Source organism: Bison bison, unplaced genomic scaffold, assembly GCF_000754665.1.
Source record: "Bison bison bison isolate TAMUID 2011002044 unplaced genomic scaffold, Bison_UMD1.0 scf7180017863325, whole genome shotgun sequence".
Taxonomy (NCBI): domain Eukaryota; kingdom Metazoa; phylum Chordata; class Mammalia; order Artiodactyla; family Bovidae; genus Bison; species Bison bison.
The window spans coordinates 1,239,086-1,263,839 of NW_011493897.1; the positions used below are offsets into that span (position 1 = coordinate 1,239,086).

General features: G+C 41.0%; 2 protein-coding genes across 4 annotated transcripts in view; one reads left to right on the forward strand and one right to left on the reverse strand.

Moving 5' to 3' along the window:
• The window catches only part of RNF115 (ring finger protein 115), a 66,376-nt gene extending 55,573 nt beyond the window's left edge, over window positions 1-10,803 (reverse strand). The window contains exons 1-2 of one of the 3 annotated variants that reach the window (XM_010833254.1): window positions 10,623-10,721; window positions 1,693-1,887 (exon numbers count right to left, since the gene is read on the reverse strand). In XM_010833254.1, the coding sequence (XP_010831556.1) occupies window positions 1,693-1,767 (75 nt within the window). In that variant the 5' untranslated portion in view covers window positions 1,768-1,887; window positions 10,623-10,721. Of the gene's footprint in view, window positions 1-1,687; window positions 1,888-10,622 lie in introns of those variants that run through there. The other 2 variants (XM_010833252.1, XM_010833255.1) reach the window with 2 other exon arrangements.
• POLR3C (polymerase (RNA) III (DNA directed) polypeptide C (62kD)) lies at window positions 10,730-24,467 on the forward strand. The gene is made up of 15 exons (XM_010833251.1): window positions 10,730-11,220; window positions 12,191-12,357; window positions 12,964-13,219; window positions 13,330-13,515; window positions 14,579-14,667; window positions 16,638-16,742; window positions 16,873-16,965; window positions 18,847-18,927; window positions 19,176-19,227; window positions 19,725-19,785; window positions 20,226-20,376; window positions 21,142-21,243; window positions 21,355-21,404; window positions 21,829-21,978; window positions 23,768-24,467. Exons 2-15 carry the CDS (start codon window positions 12,211-12,213, stop codon window positions 23,844-23,846), a joined length of 1,602 nt encoding a protein of 533 aa, XP_010831553.1. The 5' UTR covers window positions 10,730-11,220; window positions 12,191-12,210; the 3' UTR covers window positions 23,847-24,467.
• Window positions 24,468-24,754: the final 287 nt, after the last annotated feature.

The window sequence follows — 24,754 nt, forward strand, 5'->3', positions numbered from 1 at the left end:
CATTTCTTTTCCATGGGGATGGTCTTGATCCCTGTCTCCTGTACAATGTCACGAACCTCCATCCATAGTTCATCAGCACTCTGTCTATCAGATATAGTCCCTTAAATCTATTTCTCACTTCCACTGTATAATCATAAGGGATTTCATTTAGGTCATACCTGAATGGTCTAGTGGTTTTCCCTACTTTCTTCAATTTAAGTCTGCATTTGGCAATAAGGAGTTCATGATCTGAGCCACAGTCAGCTCCCAGTCTTGTTTTTGCATCAAGTGAACCCCAAAACAAAGTTAATAGATCTGAAATAGGCTGAGACTTGGGACCCTTTACTGGAGTGCTTACACCTGGACAAACTAAGGAACTAAAAGCAAGAGTTTCAGAAAAACATCTGTTTTATTGATTACATCAAAGCCTTTGACTGTGTGGATCACAAGAAACTGTGGAAAATTTTTCAAGAGATGGGAATACCAGACCACCTTACCTGTCTCCTGAGAAATCTTTATGCAGGTCAAGAAGCAACAGTTAGAACTGGACATGGAACAACAGACTGGTTCCAAATTGGGAAAGGAGTATGTCAAGGCTGTATATTGTCACCCTGTTTACTTAACTTATATGCAGAAATCATCACGTGAAATACCGGCCTAGATGAAGCACAAGCTGGAATCAAGATTGCCGGGAGAGATATCAATAACCTCAGATATGCAGATGACACCACCCTTATGGCAGAAAGTGAAGAGGAACTGAAGAGCCTCTTGATGAAAGTGAAAGAGGAGAGTGAAAAAGCTGGCTTAAAACTCAACATTCAAAAAATTATCATCATGGCATCCGGTCCCATCACTTCATGGCAAATAGATAGGGAAACAATGGAAACAGTGGGAGACTTTATTTTCTTAGGCTCCAAAATCACTGCAGATGGTGACTGCAGCCATGAAATTAAAAGACACTTGCTCCTTGGAAGAGAAGTTATGACAAACCTAGACAGCATATTAAAAGCAGAGACATTACTTTGCTGACAAAGGTCTGTCTCGTCAAAGCTATGGTTTTTCCAGCAGTCATGTATGGATGTGAGAGTTGGACTATGAAGAAAGCTGAGCACTGAAGAATTGATGCTTTTGAACTGTGGAGTTGGCAAAGACTCTTGAGAGTCCCTTGGACTGCAAGGAGATCCAACCAGTCAATCCTAAAGAAAATCAGTCCTGAATATTCATTGGAAGGACTGGTGCTGAAACTGAAGCTCCACTACTTTGGCCACCTAATTCGAAGAACTGACTCTTTGGAAAAGAGCATGATGCGAGGAAAGATTGAAGGCAGGAGGAGGAGGGGACGACAGAGGATGAGATGGTTGGATGGCATCACCGACTCGATGGACAGGAGTTTGAGCAAGCTCTGGGAGTTGGTGATGGACAGGAAGGCCTGGCATGCTGCAGTCCATGGGGTCGCAAAGAGTCAGACACGACTAAGCGACTGAACTGAGAAGTAATTCCATAAACAAGCAGTTGGGGCAATTATGAACAGTAAGATACAAAAAGGCCACAAACTGACTTTTCGGAGATGTAGGCGGTGTTGGGAACAAAAGCACATGGTACCTGCACACAGCATCACCTGAGGTGGGCAGACCACCTAAACTATGCTTCCTGCCCAAGCCACCCATCCACCCCTACCCTTACCTCATTTAAGGAACCACCAGCTCACCTCACCTCAGAAGACGAACAAGGGCATCTGTTTCTTACTTGAAGCGCAAGTCCCAGTAAAGCCTTTCCTGAACTTCTCATCTGGCCTCTTATCAATTTTAATGAGTCCACAGACCCAGGTCGGTAACAGAACTTCTGGATTCTATTCCCAGTTCCACCAGTTCATGGTCTTTGGGAAGACCTGTTTCTCCATCTATAAAACTAGAGCACAGATGTTGTCTTCATTTACTTGTCTCCTCTAACTCTCCTTCAGGCAAACAAGAAGTCTCATTCATTCAATTCTTATATTGAGGTTAATACTGAAGATCTGGGGGCTTCCCAGGTGGCTCAGTGGTAAAGAATCCACCTGCCAAGCAGGAGATGCCAGTTTTATCCCTGGGTCGGGAAGATCCCCTCAAGAAGGAAATGGCAACCACTCCAGTATTCCTGCCTCAGAAATCCCATGGACAGAGAAGCCTTGCTGGCTACAGTCCATGGGGCTGTGAAAGAGAACACAACCTAACAACTGAACAACCACCATACTTAAGATTAGGATATTCACAGAAGTTTGTTTTATATGTCTTTACTTCCCTAAGTGGAATTTTACTATTAGAACATAAACTTTGTACATGATTTCAGTGACTTTTAATCCCAGGTTATTTTTCTTTCCCCACCAAGTATGCTTTTCTTTCTGCACAATGCTTAGAATGTAGAGCTTAGAATATAATTGCTGAATGAATGAAGGTTGTCAGTTTAAGTAAGAAGAGTCTATCAGCTTAAACTGAATGTAAGACAAACTTTTCCCTCAGACTATGGTGGTACATGATAGAACTAAGGGCAAACTTTTAGGATCATTTACCATTTTATATCTATGCCACTGAGTTGTTCCCCTTCTTGCTGCCTTTACTGTAAGCAAGCAAAGAACACTATAACTAAACCCTTTCTGGCTACACTGTGTTAACTTTATCTCTGATAATTCTTGTAGTTTAGTCATTTTTTTTTTCTTTAGAAAATCTGGCTTCTTGTCCACCTGATCAAATTATATCAAGTAACACTTTGTCTCCTGACCTGATTTTCTGCCTTGTTACACAATGAACCAAAGAAAGTTGGTTGATTATACATTCCTGTTTGGAATCCCTGATTATGTCAACCTTTCAGGTCTGGAATGAAGGAACAAAATGATGAAGGTTGTGAATGTTACTATTCTTAGGGAATAAGACCATAAATAAAGGCAGTTCTAATGGCCTGGAACTCAATCACAGCTCTCCAAATATTTAAATTGTATAGGTATCTTTGTATAATACTAAAAAACTGTGGCCTGATGGTGGATTTTTGTTTTTGTAAACTGGTTTTCTTTCTGAACAACAGCCACAGGGACAATCACTTCATACTTAAGTTCAGAGCTAATTCACACTCAGTAACAGATTTCTGGAATCCTTTTATAGCACTAGTGTTGCAAGACGAAAAAGACCAACGTTACATTGCTAACCTGATTAAAAACCTTGGGAACTCTGAATCTGCTCATCGAATACAGATTGTATGCTAAAACAAAATGCTAGCAAGGAACAGTTCTCAAAGCTTTCTAAGAGGCTGTTCCAGGGTTAAAATCCTCAGTTTGGCCCAAATAAAATTTTCCATTTCAAAAACAAATAAAAAAGAACCAAAATGCCAGTATATTATTAAAACAAGTCTCCCTAACTGAATTAGCACCTACATTTGGCACAGAATAATAATAAGCCAATAATTTTAATGATCAGCAAAATAAGGTTGAAAAATTTAGGGAATTAAACACTTTCATTATTCTTATTTGTGAATATTACTTCCAAACACTTCTAAATCATAAATACGCAAACTAAAAACAGCAGTAAAAGCTAATTTGCTGAGTTTACCTTTTACATGTTATTAAACAAAAAGTAAATGTACAATTATAGTTTTCACACTATATCAGCAATCAAAATGACAGTAGTTTAGGTTCAGATCTGCACAGCATCAAAGTGAGTGGCAAGTAGGTGAATATAGGATACCTTGCCTACTTCCTGTGATACCTGTTGAACTCATCAAGGAGGCTGGGCAATCTATTTAACATACAAGAAAAGTGTGCCTGGTTTAAAATCACCAGTCACTTCTATTTATTATACATGTATCTGTATATCTCTAAGGAACTCCGAAATAACAACTGAACTTAAAAAAAAAAAAGATTTCAAAAAAATCTTTCAGAATCTAACCTAAACTTCTTTATGTGAAACTATAAGAACCACCTAAAATGTTTCTGCTATGGTAAAGGCCTTATTTCTCTACAAATAAGGACTGCTCATTCCTACACAACCTTTCAATCAAAGATTACATATCCCCATTTCTCTGAATGCCCACTCAAGCTTTCAATAGGCACACCTCAGTATTATTTTACAGTGGGATACACCAAGACAAACTGAGAGGGTCAGATGACTCAACTTCAACCCCATGAACAAACAGTATTAGAACAAGGCTTGATAACTTCAGTTCACCAACTCGACCAAGAGTTTGGGGAAACTAAAATTTTAAGCACAAAATCTCCTAAGCTCATGAAAACTTTAAAGAACATTAAGAGAAACAGAGAAAGTAATGCTTAATTAATGCAAAGATGAGCTATAGAAAAACTAAAAGTTAGACTTGGTGTCTGCTTTCTACTTTGTTTTCAAACTGGAATTTCCAGATGTCTTACTAAGTTACGTGTTGTGTTACTACTTCAATTAATTTCCAACTGAGAAAAAAAATCTGGATACTTTTAGAAGTTGCCCCACAGTGTGTAACTTGAGAGGCGTGATCCAATTCCTCTGGTCTCAGTAACCACAAGGAGAGAAAGCGACCCCAAGAGATACTGCTATAATAGAATGCCTCTTAACTACCTTCTAAACAATCCCTCCCATCAGGGCTTTGGTTAAAATTATCTCAACTTTATCTCACTGAAAATTCTCAACAGGATTCCAAAATTAGAAATCAAAGCTACCCCAGGACAAAACCTTCAGCACCAGTGACACAAGACAATGACTATCCTTTTATCCTTCTACACCTGGGTTCCTGAACCACAGTGCTCTTAACATTTTGGGCCCAATAACTTTTTGCTGTGGGGGCTGTCCTGTTCACTGAAGCAGGTTTAGCAGCATCCCTAGCCTCTATCCACTAGATGCCAGCAACAACCCTCCCTTTCCCGCAGTTGTGACAACAATCCTGCTGTAGAAAAGACCTACAGACATTGCCAAATTTCCTCCTAAAAAGCAAAACTGCCCCCAGTTGAGAACCACTGCTCTACATTATATCCTTTAATAATCAACATTAAGCTGTGGAGAGATGAAAAGAAGTCAGCATTCACAGGCTTCTTATTCTCAGACCCTTCCAATCTGACTAGAGAGAATAAGAAACAATCCACATGGTTTTTCCTCTTCTGATATGATGGCTGTCTGAGAGACCTCAGCATCCTCTCCCTTAATGTAAGCAAAGGTCATAAAAAGCCAAGTAAACATACAGAAACAAAAAGTATTAGCAACCAAAAAGTGTTACTTCCCCTTAAAAATATAAGGAATTTCACCTGTGGTGAGTTTAACTTTAAGGTTTTTGTTCTTCCTCATATCGAAAAAAAAATCCCAAGATTTCCCCAAGATATATAAAAGTCAATTTATCAGCAGAATTTCAAGACTAGAACTAGCCTTCTACCCATAAGAACACATATGTCTTTCTTCTAGCTCCTTGCAGGGACTATAATTACTGACACTGTTATGTTCAAACTTTGCATGGCAGCGCCTGCATTTTGTTCCACCGAAGCCTTTTAGATAAAGATCTCATACCATTAACACCACTACTTTTTAAAAAGAACTATTGGGTATTCAACTCAAGGGCTTGCTTCCTGGTGGTTCAGCAGTAAAGAATCTGCCTGCCAATGCAGAAGATGCAGGTTCGATCCCTGGGTCAGGAAGATCCCCTTGAGAAGGAAATGGCAACCCAAGTCAGTATTCTTGCCTGGGAAATCCCATGGACAGAGGAACCTGGCAGGCTATAGTCTGTGGGGTCACAAAAGAGTCAGACACAACTTAGCAGCTAAACAACAATTCAACTCAGAATATTTCAAGAGACATTTAATAAGCAACTGCTATAAAGCACAGAAAGACGCTAGATAATCAAGCAGACTTTTTAGATGGTAAGTCACCAACAGCAGAATTTAAGAAATCTAAATAATTAAAACCTATAAAATCCAGCTCAAATCACTAATTCCTTCCTCCAGTTCAACAAAACTACTAATACTACTTAAGACACCATTCTAGGATTTTCCTAAGAATCATGCACTTTTAAAACTCTAGGTCTGACTTCCCTGGTGGTACAGTGGATAGGAATTTGCCTGTCAAGGCAGGGGACACGGTTTGGATCCCTGGTCCAAGAAAATTCCATGTCACAGAGCAACAAAAGTCCATTCGCCACAAGTACTGAGCCCCTGGGCCACTACTACCAGGCCCATGCGCCTAGAGCCTGTGCTCTGCAACAAGCCACCACAATGAGAAGCCCATGCACCCCAACGAAGAGTAGGCCCTGCTCACCACAACTAGAGAATGCCCACACACAGCAACAAAGACCATTGCAACCAAAAATAAATAAGTAAATTTAAAAAAAATAAAAAGCAAGGACAGGGAACTTAAGAGTTTTAAGAATCACAGTCTTTAAGAAGCCTACTTTTTAGCTTCTCTTACAGGGTGATTAGAAAGTTTTCCTGTATTAGAGTCATTACAAGTATAACACAATAACAATGATCTGTATAGTACCTGGTAAACAAACAAATTAGGTAATATTATTTATTGATAAGGATGACATTTTATTAGTCCAAAGGTGATATAATACAGAGACGGAAGAGGGAGAGAAGTTGGCTACTTTCTTCAGGCAAAGCCTCAGAGGTGAGTAACACACTTGCAGTCCTTAATGAGACTGGTCTCTCTGGGTTTGGATACTCTGATCTCTATAAAACACTTAGGAACCACCCTAGTTTCATCAATACTAAAAGTTGTTTACTCTGCATGATTTATCTCACCTGTTCAATGACTCTACAGAATTTAATCTCATAAGGTAATATTCCCTGACCTTGATTTAAAAATGGGAGAGGACAGTATGGAGTACAGTTGCATGACACAGTCCTCTGTGGCACCACCCAGTCACCCTTCAGGGGCATCTCTCAGTGTTCCATACTTAACTCCATTAGTCTTGGCTTCACAGTATCTCTCAATGGATAGACAGGTGAGGCAGTATTTCCTCTGTCATCTGATGATCAAAAAAATACAATACCAATTTACCCAATGATATTTAATATAAACTTGAAATACTAGGGCTTCAGACCATATAATCAAAATCCTTTATTTTAAAATCCAAGTTTAGAGGAGGACTCACCCTCCCCCTCCCTAACTCATCTGGGGCCGGCAAAGAAGACAGCTGTAAGGCTCAGTTCACCCAATGCCAATCAGAGGAAAATTGGCAAGAGGAAGCAGACCTGAAGAAGGATAGAGCGCATGAATCACTCTGCTTTTGCCTAAGCGCCAATCATGCTGGCCACTTGGAATATACTGACCCATCTCTGTCCACTTGTCTTGATTCTTCTAGGCTGGAATGCCTCCAAGAAACCTTCCCTGACTCAGACCCCAGCCTAAGTGATCTGCCTCTCCTTTCCTCTTACGCTATCAGTGGCTTCCTGGATGCACTTGTTTATAGGCCTCTGGACCCTTCTCTGTTCACTCTCAGCTTGATGCCAAGCAGAAGAATGCAAGACTGTTACTGCCTTGATCCTTATCATATACCCCTGCCTAACTATATAACGGAGAAGGCAATGGCACCCCACCCCAGTACTCTTGTCTGGAAAATCCCATGGACGGAGGAGCCTGGTAGACTGCAGTCCACGCGGTCACGAAGAGTTGGACACGACTGAGCAACTTCACTTTCACTTTTCACTTTCATGCATTGGAGAAGGAAATGGCAACCCACTCCAGTGTTCTTGCCTGGAGAATCCCAGGGACCGGGGAGCCTGCTGGGCTGCTGTCTATGGGGTCGCACAAAGTCAGACACAACTGAAGCGACTCAGCAGCAGCAGCAACTACATAACCTCTCCCTACTCACCAGGGAAAAAGCTGGCTTGAAACTCAACATTCAAAAAACGAAGATCAAGGCATCCAGTCCCATCATTTCATGGCAAATAGATGGGGAAAAAATGGAAACAGTGACAGACTTTATTTTCTTGGGCTCCAAAATCACTACAGATGGTGACTTCAGCCATGAAATTAAAAGACGGTTGCTCCTTAGAAGAAAAGCTGTGACAGAAGAAAGACTTCCGTCTTTAATACGGAAGAAAAACATAGTGTTATTAAAAAGCAGAGAAATCACTTTGCCGACAAAGGTCCATATGATTAGAGCTATGGTTTTCCCAGTAGTCGTGTACGGATGTGAGAGTTGGACCATAAAGAAGGCTAAGAGAAGAACTGATGCTTTCAAACTGTGGTGCTAGAGAAGACTCTAGAACCCCCTGGACAGCAAGATCAAACCAGTCAATCCTAAAGGAAATCGCCCTGAATATCCTTGGAAAAGAGTGATGCTGAAACTGACACTCCAATACTTTGGCCACCTGATGAAAACAGCCAACTCACTGGAAAAGACCCTGATGCGAGGAAAAACTGAGGGCAAGATGAGAAGGGGGCAACAGAGCATGAGATGGTAGGATGGCATCACTGACTCAATGGACCTGAATTTGAGCAAACTCCAGGAAATGGTGAAAGACAGGGAAGCCTGGAGTGCTGCAGTCCACAGGGTCGCAAACAGTCGACAGGACTTAGTGACTGAACAACAACTCGCCAGGGAGGAGGGCACAGTTCTTGAGGCACTAGCCTACTATCCCCCTTTGCCTGGTAAAGTAATAAAGCCACTGTTTCCTTCTCCAAAAAATTTAATTAATTTAAAAATAAAATCCAAGTTTAGTATTCACTAAATTTTACTAAAACCATTTTCACTGTAAACAGGGAATCATTTTTAATAAAAAAAAGAAAATTCGTAAATCATTATTCACTTCTAGAATGAAGACTTTTTTGAAACCTAACAATACCACTGAATAATATTTTCATTCTAAAATCTCAAAAAAAACTGAGTAGCCATTGCCCTTTTGTGAAGAATACTTACAACAGAGAAATCTCCATTTGTAAGGGTTTGTCCCTCTTTGCACCAGAAATAGAAGGATAATGAAATCTCAATTCTTATCAGTGGAGAAGTCCTGATTTAAATCTGCAAACAATCATGCTTGTTTACCGTTGTTTGCACGATAATCTGCCAAAACTGGTTTCCCCACTTCCCCAAAGTCTTCTGTTTCTAGGGATGGCTTTACAGTCATTTCAGGGAGAGATTCAGTTTTCCCTGGCATCTCCCCTGTATATGGGAGGTATACATGTTATTAAACTTCTCCAGGAAAAAAATAAAAAATAAAATTCCCTTCACGATTTCCCCCTCATTTCTTCGTATCTCCTTTCTAAAAGAAATTTGTCTTATCTGAGAGGATCCAAATCAAAACACACAAAGTTGAGATAGATAGATCGAGATTAGCAGTAAGGAGCAGTATGGCAAAAATTAGACACAGCCAAAAAGCAGCAAAACTAAAACAGCATGTAGATGAAACTATGACTACAAAATTGGGAGTGGGGCAAATAGTGAAGAAAGAAAATGCTATAAGAGCCTGAAAAAGCACAACCTTTAGGCAAAAAGGCTATATACCTTTAGGCACTTTTTCCCTGGCCTCCATTGGTGTTTCTAAGAAATAAGATACACAGACACACTTTAGTAGGCTTTCTTACAGTTTTTATCAGAGACGCTGTAAACACTGAGGGAAGTTGTTAGGAACCCTGATTTAAGGCTGAATACTGATACTTCTAAGGAGAAAAACAATCCTAACTAGCTAAAGATGACTGGCCAAAGGCAGGATTAACATTCATCCTGGTGGGTCTCCCTGTGGTAGATATAGCCCAAGCCAAAAAAGCCTGTGTGGTTTGGGTGTTTAGCGGGCGAGCTTGCTGCAGAAGCACTTTTTTTCACAGCCATAGCACTACCTCTCTAGGGACTAACAAAATCTGGCAGAGAGTAGTGAAAACCAATTTTACATTAGATGATGCAGTCCCCAGCATTCTGTCCTAGATCTTTTTTATTAAGCGAAGAGAGAGAGAACCAGAGGAGGAAGGGTGAGTAAGGCAGGTGGTGCTAAAGACACTGGCAGCATGACAATCAAAATAAGCAAGTTGAAACAATATGTTCTGCCTTCTTCCTAAAGCCATTTCCTTCAATAGTGGTAGGGAGCGGAGGCAGTCTGCAAGTCATTAGCACACTGCTGTTTTCACTTTCAGAAGAATATTGGAAACCCCTGAAGAGCAAAAGCCCCCTCTCCATCCCAGTTACCTTCCAACCCTCTTTTTCTCTCCGTGTTTTCTTCCTTCCTTTCCTAGGGACGACCGAATAAGGACAATTCTCAGCAATCCGTTATTCTGCTTTAATAAGGAGAGGGAAGGGGGAGGATCTGGTAAAAAGTGGAAAAGGAATAAAGGTGAGAGGCAACAGCGGAAAGAATATCGAATGCAGGAAAAGAGAGGTCATCGTGGGAAGGAGACAAGATGAAGAAGAGTGCATGAAAATAGGGGACGACGTGTCAGAAGAGAACTTGCTAAAGAAGGCCAAAATAATTAAAAATGGACCGCGGGGGGAGGGGGATGGGAGGAGCTGGTCAAGAGGGGAGAGAAAGTGAGGGGCAGGTGGAACATCCGAGCGAGAGTTGCGGAGCCTGGGCCGAGACGCCCGGGCAGCAGGGTACTTGAGAGACCGATGTCAGGTGAATCGGGGTTGTGTGGGAAGCTTAACCCCCACTCCAGGCTATCTGGGAGAGGAATCCGGCCCAATGCCCGAGCGCAGAGGAACCAGGTTCTTACCGGTAGTTTGGGGCTGACCTCGCCCTTGCAAAAGTGGCAGAAAAACCGGTGCGCGGCAACCGCAGAGCCCGCGCCGGCCCCGGCCGCCGAAGCCTCCGCCATTTTTCTCTTTCGCCACGGCTGTCCGAGAGGGCAGCCGGCCGGTCTTTCGCCAGGCCGCTGGCTCCCGGCTGCTGTCGCCTCCTCTGCCGCCGCCGCCGCCGCTTCCTCAGTGCTGCCAGCCTCTCCAGAGCCCGCGCGAGTCACGTGAGTCCGCCCGGCCCACAGAGGCGGTGGCGCGGCTGCTGACCCCGTGGCCCGCCTCCCAGAACTAAAGAGGCGCAGGAAGGAGTCCGCCCGCCGCCGCCCGCCGGCCGGCTTCTCAAACAGCCCCTCGCCGGTCCTCCAAACTCCCAGCGAGAAGAAGGAAAGAGCGCCTCCGGAAACCACCGAAACGCTGGGGCAGATCGGCACACGTTTTTCCTCTTCGCCGGTCGTCGTCGGTGCCCGTGCTCCTGCGCGAAAGGACCTTGGGCTCCCCCTCTGCCCGGGCGGCCAGCGGGAACCTCACAAAGCAGTTGTGGGGAGCTCGGCGGCGTTACGTTGCATTGACCCAGAGGTTAGTGGAGAATGCGGTCTGAACGAGGCGGCCCTGTCTCTGGACCCGGGGATCCACTCCGGAACCGGAACCAGCGGGAAGGGGGTGAAGAGCCAGGAGCCAGGCTCCCTAGAAATCCTTTTCGAGGATGGCAGAGGGTCTGGGGATGTGTCCCCAAAGACCTGTGGATGGAAATAGTGAAGCTGAAAGGCATACTCTTGGTTGGCTTCTGAGGGATTGAGAGAAATAAATGAACAAACCAGTGTTTGATAGCACTTGTGATTATATAGTCAACCATGTCTGTTTCTTTTTGTGTCTACTTAGTCAAGAAATCGAAATTTCAAAATTAAATACTGCCCTGCTAACAACATACTTCATCTCTATCTGAAACACCCTGTTGAGAAGCTATCATTTACCTCCTGACTTACTTTGCAAAGTTGTCATTGCCTGTTCACTCCCAATAGGAGTGAAACAATGAAGTATAGAATCTAAGGTCTGTGATAGATCGCAAAACCATCTACACCCAATCTTTCAAGAAAATTAGAATCATATATGATCCCATAAAGATAAATCTCATATACCTAGGTTTCCAGTCTTCTTTTTTGATGCATGCATGTGGGGGGTTTTTCACAATAATTGAACTTTCCTCTACATTTTGCTTTGTAACCTTCATCTTTCACTTAATGAATAATTTTCTACACTAATACATACTGTATTGTGAATGTTGACATAGAATTCCATTGTACGCATATACCATAATTTATTGAAATAATCACTTACTAGGTTCCTAGAATATCAGTATTCTAATGTGACATATTTTTATCATTCCCTTGGAACAGAATAGCCAAAACAAAAGAATTACGTCAAAGATATGCAAGATTTTAAGGCTTTTGGTATATCTACTGTCACATTGACATCTAGAAAGAACATGAATTTACATTCAGCAATTCTGCTCCCAAAATAAAAGAAAAACTTCCTGTTTTTTTCCTAGCTCTGAGACTCCTCAGTGTAATGACTCAAGCAGAAATTAAACTGTGTTCTTTGTTGCTGCAAGAGCATTTTGGAGAGATTGTAGAAAAAATTGGAGTCCACCTAATCAGAACTGGCAGCCAGCCCCTAAGAGTTATTGCCCATGACACAGGAACATCACTGGATCAGGTATGTTTGGATCACATCAATTTGCTTTCATTTCATTAATTTCTTTTACCTACCCTTGAATATTGTTACTGCCTGCCCCACAAGGACAGAGGAGCCTCGTGTGCTGCAGTCCATAGAGTTGCAAAGAGTCAGACATGAATAAGAGACTGGATAACCCCACAAAATGGAAAAGAGCAAAGTCTGCCCTAGGATCAGAAGGGTGTTATTTGAGAGGAGAGAGAGAATGAGACATAGGGCCCAGGGTTCTGCTTCTCAAAGTCTTCTGGCTCCTTGTGGCTTCTTAGGCAAATCTTTGCTCCTCCTGTCCCATACTTCATTTATTCATAATGAGTCTATTAATCTCAGTACTACATTTTAGGAATTAGAATAATAGAGGGGAAGTAAACTATACTTTGAAAGATAAAGATTGGAGGAAATATGAACATCATAGTAAGGAATCGTCCTGATTTTTTCCACTGACATTCGATTCTTACTAACTATTCCAATGGAGAGAGGGAGCAATTTGCAGCTGTCTCTTGATGTTTAGGAAACTGTTAGACAAAACTTGCCAGCAATAATGAACTGCATCTTCAGACTTTTCTTCTCTTTCTTTTGTATCCTCTCTAGGTTAAAAAAGCCCTTTGTGTCCTCATCCAGCACAACTTGGTGATATATCAAGTGCACAAACGTGGAGTGGTGGAGTATGAAGCCCAATGCAACCGGGTGTTGCGAATGCTTAGGTATCCCCGGTACATCTATACCGCCAAAACACTGTACAGTGACACTGGAGAGCTCATTGTTGAGGAGCTGTTGTTGAATGGCAAAATGACAATGTCAGCTGTCGTGAAGAAAGTAGCAGATAGGCTCACAGAGACTATGGAGGGTCAGTACTGTATCCACAGCTGTTAACAAAAGCATAGGTTGACTGGATGCAGGAGTGAACCCTTAGCTACCTGAGGCCGTCTCATTTGCCTGTTTCCTCCTGTCATACAGATGGCAAGACCATGGACTATGCTGAGGTATCAAACACATTTGTGCGACTAGTGGACACACACTTTGTGCAGCGTTGCCCCTTGGTGCCTGCCACTGAGAATTCAGATACTGGGCCACCACCACCTGCCCCCACTCTTGTCGTCAGTGAAAAGGACATGTACCTGGTTCCTAAACTGAGCTTGATAGGTAAGGAATTTTGACCCCGAGATCTGTGACTTGCCCTGATTGTCGATTCTTTCATGAAAGTTTCATAGTGATTGTTAAATGAATGACTTAATCAATGAAGCAATTACCAAGGATTTGCTCTATGCCAGATACTGTGGTATAAAGTGATGAAAAAAACATTATAGTCCCTGCCCTTATGGAGCTTGAGTCTAGTATAGGAAGCTTACATTAATCAGATAGTCTCATGGATATATAACTAACAAACTGTGATTAGTACTGTGAAGAGAAAGTATGAAAAGTGTGAGGAGTGTTATGAAAATATATAACAGGGGACCAGATTTACCTGGGAGTTTAGGGCACATGCTTCTTTGAGAAAATGGCATTTGAACCAAGATTTTAAGCAGAAGTAGGAGCCAGTCAGTGAGGTAAGGTGTGAAGAGGTACAGAGGATAAGCATTTTTGGCAAAAGGAATTGTATGTAGTGAGAGAAAAAAAAGTATATTTGAGGAATTAAAAGAAGATCAGTGTAGTTAAAGCATAGAGAGCAAAGGCAAGAGAGCCATACGATAAGGTTAGAGAGACAGGCAGGGAATAGATCATGCAAGATCTCATAGAGCGCTTGTTCTTTATCGCAGATGTGAAGGGAAACTACTAAAGGATTTTAGAGGAAGTAACATCATCTAATTTGCATTTTAAAAATACGTTTCTGTCTGCAGAAAGGAGGGGGCAAAGGTAAATGTAGACAAACCAGTGAATAATTAGGCATAGAAGGGATGAGGAAAACAGAAATCAAGAATGACACCTGGCTGGCGTACATGGAAGGATGAGCGTACCATTCACTGTGAAAGGAAGCCTTGGAACAGGAGCAATTTGAGGGAGAGAGACTATGAGTTTCTTTTTGAACACGTTGAGTTTCAGATGACTTCATCATTAACTTGAATTTCTTGTAGTTCCTCCGTCTCCTCAACATCTCTGGCCTAGAGGCCACTACAGAGGTCTTTGGGATAGCGACACCTGTCACCTTCCACAATTTCCTGTCATCATAGGAGATGTAGCCTATCAGTGCGCCTGTTCTGTTTGGCAGGGAAAGGTAAAAGGAGGAGATCGTCTGACGAAGATGCTACTGGGGAGCCCAAGGCCAAGAGACCAAAACAGACCACAGATAACAAAGAGGTAATGATGCTTCTGGACTTGGAGTCCTCACCCTGAGGCCAGCCAGGAAGAGCACTGAGATACCAAGCCCTGAAGAGCTTCAAGGTTCTTGGGTTGAGAAGTAGTGGGATTATGAACTTGATCAAATGTTGGCCAGGGACAGACTAACAAAGAGGGCACTCCATTACTGTCTCTATACTTCCATTACTGTCTCCCTTCTGAGGCTTAACCTCATTGGACAGAGGTAGTAGCTTATGCACAAATAAAGGGCCTAGAAAAAGTTTAAATTGATCACTGTGGCTGGACTGTAGAGACCCACAGGGATAAGTGGCCACAAATGAGTCTAGAAAGATATGTGTAGACCTGAGCTCTTACCTTCAAATGCCTTCTCAGCATCCCTATAAAGATGTCTAATAAGCATCCCAAAAGTAGTATGACTAAAACAGAGTAATTGATTTCTCATTCCTAGCTATCTACTCCCTCCTAAGCTTTCCTCATCTTAGGAACATCACCAAGACCAACCACCTAGGATACCATTTGCTTAGACCAAAGTCCTGGGAGCCATCTGACCTCACAGTAAAACCTGTCAACCCAATTTCTAAAATCAATTCAAATCTGACTGTTTCTTACCATTCCCAGTCACCTTAGTCCACACCACTATCACTGTAGTCAAGATTTCACCAGCGCTCTCCTAAGTGGTCTCCCTTCCTACATTCATACCTGCATAAGAGCCAAAATGACTTGCTAAATTGTTCTTTTAAAAAAAAAACCCATCACTGATTTTTGACTCCTTTAATAACTTCCCATTACTCTTAGAAGAAATCCAGATCTTTACCATGGATTATTATCCCTTACATAAACTAAGTCTTTGCATGATCTGCTGGGGACAAGGCTCTCTAATCTCAGCTCTTCCTTCCGTCCCTCAAATATGTCATACTTGCTCTTTCTAGTCTTTTGGCTTTCGTCCCTAGGATTTCTTCTGCTTCAAGATCTTCATGTAGTTGCCTCTTTTTCATCATTCCGATCTCAGTTCAAATGCTGTTTTTTAAGAGCTCGAGCCCCATTGCCCACTCTCTATTCCATTCTCTACCACATTTTCCCATTTCATCTTCACAGCATTTAAAGGTAGATAAAATTATTTATTATTTGCACTCCCAATAGACTATAACTCTTTGAGGACAATATCTTGACCCTGGTACCTGGAATACTGGCCTAACATCAATAAATATTTTTTGATCGACTAAGAGGTTTACACTTCACCCTGAAGATAAGGGGGAGTTGATGAATTTTAGGTGAATGAAGTAGCTAGATTTAAGTTTTAGAAATGTTACAATAGTACAGTGGTTCATAACTTGTACAACTTCATGGATGCATTTCAGAGAGTCTACCTGTACTTGTTCATATGTACATTTTCCTATAGAGTACTCATAGCTTTTTTCAGATTCTTCAAGGGGACTGTACCCCAAAAGCTGGAAAAGCACAGCTCTATGAGAAACAGGGAGAACAGTGCAAAAAGAAAAAGATTAAAAACAGAAAACCAAACTATCCTCTTTTATAGTGTTCATTAAAAAAAAATGAAAATTAGTTAGGAGGCTACTTACAGTCATTCAAGTGAGTCAACATTAGAGCCTAAAATAAGGTAATGACAGGATAAAGAAAAGTAGACCTCCGATTGGGCTTCCCTTGAGGCTCAGCTGGTAAAGAATCCGCCTGCAATGTGGGAGACTTGGGTTTGATCCCTGGGTTGGGAAGATCCCCTGGAGAAGGGAAAGGCTACCCACTGCAGTATTCTGGCCTGGAGAATTCCATGGACTGTATAGAGTCAGACACAACTGAGCAACCTTCACTTCACTAAATCCACACAATTGAATGGTTTTTTCCTCCAACCAATTTAGTCACTACTGTATAGGAAAAGGAACAGTGAAATCCAAACTCCTCCCTAGAAAACTTCATTGTATCTAAATGTTTCTTTCTAATACTTTTCTCCTCAGCCCATTCCAGATGATGGGATTTATTGGCAGGCCAACCTTGACAGATTCCACCAGCACTTCCGTGACCAAGCCATTGTCAGCGCAGTTGCCAACAGGATGGACCAGGTGATATCTAAGTGGGTGGGACAGTGGCTATCAGGAACATTACACTGTTTACCAGATGTGGCCACTGGCATATAGCCAGAGCCCACACAGCAGAATGAATTCTGAATTCCAGTTCACTGTTCAAACCTAGACCAGTAGTGAGATCGTGAGGACCATGCTCCGGATGAGTGAGGTCACCACTCCCTCTGGTGCCCCCTTCACCCAGCCATTGTCTTCCAACGAGGTGAGCTTCATGCTTGTTATACTAGTTTTCTGACAGACTCTTGGATGTTATAATTATTATACGTAGAGCCTGGGATTAGGTTAAGGTCTGGACCTTGAAAGAAAGGGTTTTTGCCTTTTGAGGTGGGACAGTGATTAGCCCCAGGTGGTAGGTACTGAAATATTTGGTCTCTTGGGAATTCAACCTTTAAAACCCTACACCACTGTTTTAGTCAAAGTACAAGTAATTCTTTTTTTTTTTCATTTTGAATATATTTTATTGAAGTACAGTTGATTTACAATGTTGCATTAATTTCTGCTATACAGCAAAGTGGTTCAGTTTTATATCTATATCTATATCTATATACATATACACACACACACATTCTTTGCTTTTTCATGTTCTTTTCCTTATTGGTTTATCACAGGATATTGAATATAGTTCCCTGTGCTATACAGCAAACCTTGTTGTTCATTCATTCTATATGTAATAGTTTGCATCTGCTTATCCCAAACTCCCAATCCAAACCCTCCCCTACCCACCTCCCTCTTGGCAACTACAAGTCTGTTCTCTGTAAGTCTGTTTCTTTTTTGTAGATAAGTTCATTTGTGTCATATTTTAGATTCCACATATAAATGATACTGTGTAGTATTTGTCTTTCTCTTTCTGATTTACTCTACTTATTGTGATAACCTCTAGGTTAATCCATGGCTGAGTAGTATTTTATTGTATATATATATATGGTACAGATTACTCTTAATTGTTCTAAGTATTCAATGCTTAGAATCTGAGCCTTAGTGCTCAGGATATTATTTGGCTGCTTGTATTTGTTTTTTCAGTATATTATATATATTTTAATTTTTTAATGTTTTATTAAGTTTTGAATAAAAAATATTTAATATATCAAATACTTTATATTGTTACTTTTTAACCATACCAATATTTATTCATATTAAATATAGTTGTATTTTTACAGTGTTTAAATTTTTTTAAGTTATTATATAACAAAAATTTAAATACAAATGTTTTTCCAATGACAAAAATAATTATATGACCTGTTTTTAGAGATCTATAGTTCTTCTTTAAGATTTCTTTGTTTAGCTGCACCAGGTCTTAGTTGCTACAGGTGGGATCTTTGATCTCTGTTGCAGCATGCAGGATCTTTCACTGCAGCATGCACACTCTTAGTCACAGCATGTGGGATCTAGTTCCCTGACCAGGGATCAAACGTGGGCACCCTGCTTTGGGAGCACAGAGTCTCAGCCACCGGACCACCAGGAAAGTCCCTAGAAATATATAGTTTTTCAAAGTGGTAGTTCCCCAAACTTTCAGAAATGGCAGGCAAGTGCTGTATCTTGTAGATGGCAGTTACATGGGTATATAAAATTATCAACACTCATCAAACTGAATCCTTACGATCTGTGCTTCTTGTATGTAACATACTCTAGTTTAAATACATATGTAGTTTTGCATAATCCCAACCCGAGATCTTTGTCAGTATTTTGATACATATCTTTATTCAGACTTCTTATATATAGTCTCACTTAAATGTAGGTATATATTTTTTAACAAAAATTTTAAAAGGGATTATACTCTGCAAACTGTTCTAAACTTGCTTCTCTCATATGACAGTATATATAAACTTCCTTTTCATGATCTATCTCATTCTTTATAATGGCCATATCACATTCCACTTAATGTGGCCATGCTATACTGTATTTTAATGAACTCCTTACTATTGGACATGTGAATTCTTTCCAGTTTTTACTCTTACCAACAATGCTGCTGTGCTTTGGGACATTTTTATACTTGTGATATCTAAAGTTAAAACATCTTTATTTCAGCAATGTCACCAGTTCTAAGTTCCCAAACTCATTTTCACTGTGTCTTTTTGCTCCATAGATCTTCAGATCCCTACCTGTTGGCTATAACATCTCTAAGCAAGTTCTTGATCAGTATCTCACTCTGCTGGCAGATGATCCAGTAAGTCTTTTTTTTTTTCTTTTTTCTTTTTTTTTTTTCTATTGTGTTTAGGATTAATTTCTGCCACTGATAACTAGTAGCAGTCTTCTGCAGCTTCATTCTCTACCTAGCCAGCTCAGACAATTTCTCTACCATCGCCTGATGGGAGAGCTTCCTCCTACCAACTCAACCAGATTTGCTCTTCTGGAAACAGAATCACTGGACTTTCCATTCAGATAACACAAGTTCTCTCTCTCTTTTTTTAATAGCTAGAGTTTGTTGGAAAGTCTGGCGACAGTGGTGGAGGAATGTATGTCATCAGTATCCTTATGGGTGGTTATTTCCTTAATAGTCAGGCAGCCTGAACTATGAAACAGAAGGGTGACTTTAGGAAAGATTTGATGATATTTAGTATACTAAGTGGGGAAGGGAATGGCAATCCACTCCAGTATTCTTGCATGGAGAATTCCACAATCAGAAGAGCCTGGTGGGCTACAGTCCATGGGGTTGCAAAGAGTTGGACATGACTGAGCGACTAACACACGCATATAGTATACTAAGTAAGTTAGAAAATTGAACTAAAACACTGATGATAAAGAAGTAAAACAGACTTTTAACCAACTAAATTTTAGTTAAGCAAAACCCTGACTTAAGCACCTTTAGTTAATTAAGGTTTTGAAATACTTAAATAACATAAATGAGACTAATGTGAAAAACAAAACGGTATTTAAATTTTAAATTAAATACTTGGGAATAAAACTAAGAGCGCAATATCCAGGCCAAAACATCATGGAGTGACCTTTACCCTCTACATAAAGACCTGCATAAGGCTCTAGGATCTCTAGCCACGGCCACTCTGGAGTCCGTCGTACAAGAGAGGTAAGGCGGTTACCCTGAAAGGGTTGGGGGTCAGGTAGTTCCTTTCCACACCCCATTTGAACAAGTGATTTGATCATTAGGTAACCGACCAGTATAGGCACACCTGGCACATCTTGCCCATTTTCCACTGGACCACTATGGGTCCCATCTATTACTGCTCTTTACCCCAAATACCCTGCTGCTTAATTCCCAGGGATGCCAATTCATCAGCCTTCCTAACACCTTTCCTTACAAATGCAGGAACTGAGGCATTCGAGTCAGCAGTTGGTGACTCTTATGATTAGCAGTATTGTCATTGATCTATGGAGTTAGGAAGAATTCTCTGATTGCTGTTCCTCTCAGGTCCTTGCTCCACACATAGACACTAAACAACCCTCTGTGACTAAGAACTAAAGCTAATTTATGTTGGCCTGCCATTTGCTTCCTTTATTCCTTTCCAGATTTGGATCTCGCTGTGCCAGAATATTCCGTCTAGTTTTACAAAAGAAACACCTGGAGCAGAAGCAGGTAGAAGACTTTGCAATGATTCCAGCAAAGGAGGCAAAGGATATGCTTTATAAGATGCTCTCAGAAAATTTCATATCACTGCAGGTAACAATAATTGCCAACCAGCAGAGGTGATGGATGAGAGAAATTGCTGAAGCAAATATTCTGAACCTCAAACAAACTCTGTATCCATCTTTGAGACAGAAGAAAAAAAAAGATTGACAAAGACATACCAAGCACTTGCAAGATAACTGTGGAGCTTTATCTGGCCTTGTAAAAAAGAGGCAGAGCCAAGAAATCACCCCAGAATCACTGTACCTTTTTTTCTTTAGCTCCTTGTTCCTATGATTTATCCTTTCCTCAAGTCTTAAGTTTATTACCGGTCAGTCTATCAATAGCATCTGTTGGGTCCTCACTGCATGCAGAGCTATGTACTCTACCCTAAAAGGAAGTAAGATAGAATGGATTTTGGAATCAGAATCACAGCTCTGCCTATCACCCAGTTACACTAAGCAAATTACCTACCGTCCTTTTTCCCACCTACAAAATGGTGATAGATGGAGGTAACAGAAATAATATAGTTTGTTGTAAAAATCAAATACAGTCTACTTGGCACATAAGAGTTGCTCAGTAAATGTTAAGCGCCTTCTCTTTCTTCCCCACTCAGGATGTTGACAATCAAAGGGAAAAACAGGACATCCCAGCCCTCCCTATGGCTGATTATGCTATAAACACAGATGCTGTGTGACTGGGGAAGAGGGAATATAGGTGAAAGAAAGGGCTTAGTAACTCCAGATGGCACAGGTATTTACTTTGCCAGTTCTGAAGGAAAGTATAATGTCTCTTATTTTTCTTTCTGTGAACAAATAGGAAATTCCCAAAACACCAGACCATGCCCCATCCCGGACCTTCTATTTATATACTGTGAACATCCTATCAGCTGCCCGAATGTTGCTGCACAGGTGCTACAAGGTAACTCCTCCCCATTCCCTCTACAGAGATGTCTCACCCTCACGCCCCCTTTAGCTGTTGTGCCTGAGCTACTTATACAGAAAGAACTATGCATTTCTTCTCTCTCCTCAGAGTGTAGCCAACTTAATAGAAAGGAGACAATTTGAAACCAAAGAAAACAAGTGAGTAACATTTTCAACTCAGTAATTACATATTTCAAGGCCAAAAAGCTTACGGGGAAATTTTCTATAGAAATGGAAACCAATAGAGATAATAACCTGTCTGGTTGCACTGAATTATTGGCTTAGGTTGGCATAATCATGCATTTGTATACACTTGTCAGATATCCCCAGTGAAATAGTTCTGCAGATTAATTTTATGGGCAACATATAAACTGGCACCAAACTTTTAAGTACAAGTGAGAAGCAGCAAGAGTTTCAGGAATAAAGTCACATTTCTAATTAAACTTGTAGGAAACATCCTTAGAGAGTGACATTGTCCACTTTGACCAGGAACATGGTAAAGGGGGAGTTATGCCCCAGGTCTATGGGATGAAAGAATCTCCAGGGCTAAGGGACATGCCTCAGAGTTGTGTTGTTCTGACAGGCGTCTACTAGAGAAGTCTCAGCGGGTAGAAGCCATCATTGCATCTATGCAGGCCACAGGCGCAGAGGAGGCGCAGCTCCAGGAAATAGAGGAGATGATCACAGCCCCCGAACGCCAGCAGCTAGAGACCCTGAAGCGCAACGTCAACAAGTAAGCCTCACAGACTTCAAAGCTACATTGAAACTATCTTCCTCCTCACCTCAATCAACAGAATTTAATCCACCTATTTTACTAAGCTCAAATTTCTGAAGATATTCTCAGCTTCTCCTCCCTCATCTCTCTCTCTCTCCTCTCCTCTCTTCCCTCTCTCTCTCCTCTCTCTCTCTCTCTGTCATGTTCACCACGACTCTTGATGTTACTTGAGCAGCGTGTCCCAAATCTGGCCTTTCATCTTGCTCTCCACGCACGCCCTTCTCACCTTTTCCCCAGACCTTTGCAGTCACCTCCCCCTTCAAACCATTTCTTATAATGCTTTCAAAGTTAGTTTCTTTAAAGGGATTGATAATAGCACTCTTCTACTTTAAATGCTTTATTGACTTCTTGTTTACAGCATAAAGACCAGCCTCCTTGGCATAACATACAAGTCCTTTCATGGTGTTATACTAGCCTGTCCCTTCTTCCTCATTTCCTTTCACTCCTCACCAGAGACCTTCAGAGAGATTGCTTTGAATCTGGGGAAGATTGCCATCTTAATGATACTAAATCTTCCAACCCATGAATATGAAAGGTCTTTCCATTTACTTAGTTCTTCCTTAATCTCTTTCAATGATGTTTTCAGTATTCAAGTCTTATAATTTTTTTGGTTAAATTTATTCCTGTTTATTCTTTTTTGATACTGTTTTAGTGTTTGCTTAAATTTCATTTTTGAATTGTTCATTGCCAGTGTATGGAAATAGAACTGATTTTTGTGTGTTGATTTTATATCCTGCAATTTTGCCAATTGATTTACTAGATGTGGTAAGTTTTTTGTGGATCCTTTGAGATGTTTCTGTCTATAGGATTATGTTATCTGTGAATTAGAAATAGCTTTACTTCTTCCTTTTCAGTTTAGATGCCTTTTGTTTTTCTTGCCTAATTTCCAGACTAGAACTTCCAGTGAAATGTTGAATGGAAGTAAAAAGCAGGCATCCTTATCTTGTTCCTAATCATAGGGGGAAAGTTTTCAGTCGTTCTCCACTAAGTATGATGCTCAGTATGGGTTTTTCATGGATGATTTTTATCAGTATTATCAGAGTAGAAGCGGTTTTCCCTTCTATTCCTAATCACTTTCAGCCTCAGCCACTCTCAGCTTCTATTTTAAAATACATTTAAACATACTGCAGGGCAAATCATATTTTCTAAAACACAGGAACTACTTTTAGTAAAGAAGCCTGACTAGATACATCTTATTTCAAGATGTTCTGTTCCTCCTCCACTCACCTCAGCTTTATTTAGAATTTCTGTTACGTTTAGTTTCTGTAGGGCTTCCCTGGTGGCTCAGACGGTAAAGCGTCTGCCTACAATGCAGGAGATCTGGGTTCAATCCCTGGGTCAGGAAGATCCTCTGGAGAAGGAAATGGCAACCCACTCCAGTACTCTTGCCTGGAAAATCCCATGGACGGAGGAGCCTGGTAGGCTACAGTCTATGGGGTCGCAAAGAGCTAGACATGACTGAGCGACTTCACTTACTCAAGTCCTTTTACACCTGTGCCTTTAACATGTGCTTTTTCCTCCTTGCAAATTAGACTATAACTTCTCCTGGGACAGAGGTGTTGTTTTTTGAACCCTCAGCAATTTCCACAGTGCCTAGCACATACGAGATGCTTGGTCAACAGGAGAATGAGCTATTAGTTCTCTTGCTTTCTGCCCAGTACTTTTGAGGGTAACCAGTCCAGCCTCTAATCTTAAATATGCTGATAAATGTTCAGTCTGGACAAATGCTCTCATTTTTTTCACTCAGGTTGGATGCCTGTGAGATCCAGGTGGATGAAACCATCTTCCTGCTGGAGTCATACATCGAAAGCACCATGAAGAGATAGTGACCCAGAAGAAAAGTCTTCCTCCAAAGATCTGAGGGGATTGGAAGAATAAAGGAGTAGGAGAAAATCCAGATTCTGTGCTGACATTCCCTCTCCCTACCACCCAGAGTACACCAGAAAGAGTGTAACCTGTCTTTTTTTCAAGTTTGCTGATTCTGTTTTAGAACCATCATTATATTCTACCCTCATCAAATCTTGGCAGGAGAAAGAACCTTAAATCAACTAGATTAATCATCTATTAGATGAATTAGTTCCCACCAAGAAGTTAGCTAAAGCTGTGTTTGAACATCCCTGACAGAAAAACTTCCTAAGCTTTTTATCCCATTTTCAAAAAGCTGCACCTGTTCTTTACTTTGTTAAACTGTAATATTAAACACACACACAGTGTAGAGAATGTGAAAGACTACCACGGAGAGGGGGATAAAAGCTATTTGTAGGGCTAGTAGGTGGATTGGCCCAAGCAGTCATACTAGAATCTATGGATAAATGTCACATTTGCCAGCTCTGGGCTTCTAACACATCTGAAATTATGTGTGTAAAACTTAGCACAGTGCTTGGCATATGATAAGCACTCAATAAATCACTGCCTTTCTCTTCACCATTATTCCTAAAAACTGGCAATTGTAACTTCCTTCTCTCAGTACTGTGGATAGATGATTAGTTGGTATAATTTGTCCCAGCAGCTTCATTTCATTTAAAACAGTTAGGTCTTATTTCATAATCACTTCAGTTTGCTCCTACCAAGTGTTAGTCCTAATTCGTTAAACATTGGAATCCCAATTAACTGTAGAGACAATATACAAAGATAACTCTTAATATAATACCATCTCTGCCTTCAAGACACTTACCATCATTTTTGAGCATCCCCAGTACTAGGATGCAAAGATGAATAGCCTCGAGCACAAACA

Coding starts and splice junctions, on each gene's coding strand:
- POLR3C (XM_010833251.1), top strand. CDS start 12,211: ATGACTCAAGCAGAAATTAAACTGTGTTCTTTGTTGCTGCAAGAGCAT. Junction 13,220..13,329: donor GCTCACAGAGACTATGGAGG/GTCAGTACTGTA, acceptor CCTGTCATACAG/ATGGCAAGACCATGGACTAT. Junction 18,928..19,175: donor CTCTGCTGGCAGATGATCCA/GTAAGTCTTTTT, acceptor TTTTTTTAATAG/CTAGAGTTTGTTGGAAAGTC.